The sequence below is a fragment of the Austrofundulus limnaeus genome, unplaced genomic scaffold, assembly GCF_001266775.1.
Source record: "Austrofundulus limnaeus strain Quisiro unplaced genomic scaffold, Austrofundulus_limnaeus-1.0 Scaffold374, whole genome shotgun sequence".
NCBI classification, from domain to species: domain Eukaryota; kingdom Metazoa; phylum Chordata; class Actinopteri; order Cyprinodontiformes; family Rivulidae; genus Austrofundulus; species Austrofundulus limnaeus.
The window spans coordinates 478,916-480,972 of record NW_013952776.1 but is presented as its reverse complement, the minus strand read 5'-3'; the positions used below and the strand labels follow the sequence as shown (position 1 = coordinate 480,972).

General features: G+C 39.2%; 1 protein-coding gene across 5 annotated transcripts in view; it reads left to right on the top strand.

Moving 5' to 3' along the window:
• The window catches only part of ubr5 (ubiquitin protein ligase E3 component n-recognin 5), a gene marked incomplete in the record, with an annotated part of 43,090 nt that overhangs the window by 39,784 nt on the left and 1,249 nt on the right, over positions 1-2,057 (top strand). For all 5 annotated transcript variants that reach the window (XM_014023513.1, XM_014023510.1, XM_014023512.1 and 2 more), the window contains 2 exon segments: positions 1,538-1,682; positions 1,769-1,854. In XM_014023513.1, coding sequence (XP_013878967.1) covers positions 1,538-1,682; positions 1,769-1,854 — 231 coding nt within the window.

Genomic DNA, 2,057 nt, shown 5'->3' with positions numbered 1-2,057 from the left:
ACCCTAGGACAGGGCTGTCAAACTCATTTTCGCTGTAGGCCACATGAGCATCATGGTGGCCCTCAAAGAGCCAGTTGTGATTAACATTGATCTTTTGTGTTTAACTTCAAATAAACATGAAACGTCACGTTCTTCATCTCATTGCTACAACTGAGCATCACAAATGAACACTGAGCTCTATGTGGCATTTCATGCATAGAAACAGTGTTTTAACACATTGTAGAAATAAAATGTGATGTTAAAAATGGTATGTCTGAATAAATGCAGGAATCCATGGATTTTTTCTCAAAACTTTGTTATTCTGACTCCAATCAGGTTCCCAGTACAGCACTCAGCAGAGGCCTTGAGCTAAAACCAAAACAAATCACAGCAGCCCTGCTCTAAGCAGAGACTCTGTAAAACACTAACAACTTCTTTCTAATATAATAATGAATTGACCTTTTATAATGTATTTCTCTTCCTGGTTACACTCCCTGGAGGTGTTACCTTTTACGTCAGAAGTAGAACGTAAATCATTTTTGTTTAGACTAAAGAAGGAACACATGATAAGACACACACCAACTCTTTGTCTGCTTTAACCTTTATTAGAATAATCAGAAAGTATAAAATACAAAACTGCATCTAATATTCAATTAATTAGTTACAAAATTTCCTTCTATGTCCTATTTTATATAAAATGAAAATTGCTACATATACAACTGACTAAATGTGAAATAAATAATACAGAACTACAATTATAAGTAAGAGTTTTACTCACTGAGTTGTGGTGAGTAGCTGCCATTTTGAATTCTGAACTCTCCTACTTTCCGACAGGGAATTCCCACTGGAGTGGTGGGAAATTCCCACTTCCCGGTACAACTGAGCCATAGCAAAAGTAGCTGGTGAAAATGCAGCGAAATGGAGATTTTACACAGAATTACACTGGCTGCTGGCTACCTTTGAACCCTGTACAGCTTCACCTAATGGTGGGAGGCTGCCATTCTGTGGGTAAAATAATCAACATGCATCACAGGAGATGTAGTTTGTGGTCAATGCTGCTTTAAAGCAACTTATTTTGAGACATTAATAAAGAACAATTTAATTAAATTTCCCTTGCAGGCCTGATGGAAGTCTGCTGGCTGTGAGTTTGACACATGTGCCCTAGGACAGTGTTTTTCAACCCTGGTCCTCAAGGCACATTGCCCTGCGTGTTTTAGACGTTTCCCTGCTTCACCACAGCTAATTTCAGTTGGTAACTAATTAGCAGGCTTTAAATGAACTGCAATCACCTGAATCAGGTGTGTCAAAGACCTCATGCAGGACAGTGTGCCTTGAAGACCTGGATTGGTGATGTATCAGTTTTGACATCTCCAACGGCATCAGTGAATTGGAAACGCACAGATTATTATAAATATCTTACAAGTCATGAGTTCATGGKGGTTCAGGTGGTCTCGGTGGAGGGGTGGGTAATGGTAGGGAAAATGGTGGCTGCGATCAGTATTCTGTTTTTTTTTTTTCAGTCAACATGTGTATTCATTCTGATTCTGTCTGCTTAAAGGCGATGAGGAAGGGTTTGCTGGACGTACTTCCTAAAAACGCCCTGGAGGATCTAACAGCGGAGGACTTCAGGCTGCTGGTGAACGGCTGTGGAGAAGTCAACGTCCAGATGCTGATCAGCTTCACTTCTTTCAATGATGAATCAGGTCTGTGGTGGTCCTGCTCCCACTCAGTCAGKGATGAAAGAATGACTGTTTTCTATGTACTAAAAAGAGACTTTTTCATCCTGCAGGGGAAAACGCAGACAAACTACTCCAGTTTAAACGGTGGTTTTGGTCCATAGTAGAGAAGATGAGCATGACTGAAAGGCAAGATCTGGTAAGTGGATCATCTCTCCCTATAAGGTCCATATTTTGCTTCATAAAGATTTTTTTTAAAAAAGATCATTCAAATTGTTTGATTGATGATGCCTTTATTGTCATTGTACAGAGCACAAAGAAATAACATTTAAGAACACACATTTTAACACCCAAATTTAACAAAAATTACTTTTACATTGCCACTCAAAGTCCCTCTAAAAC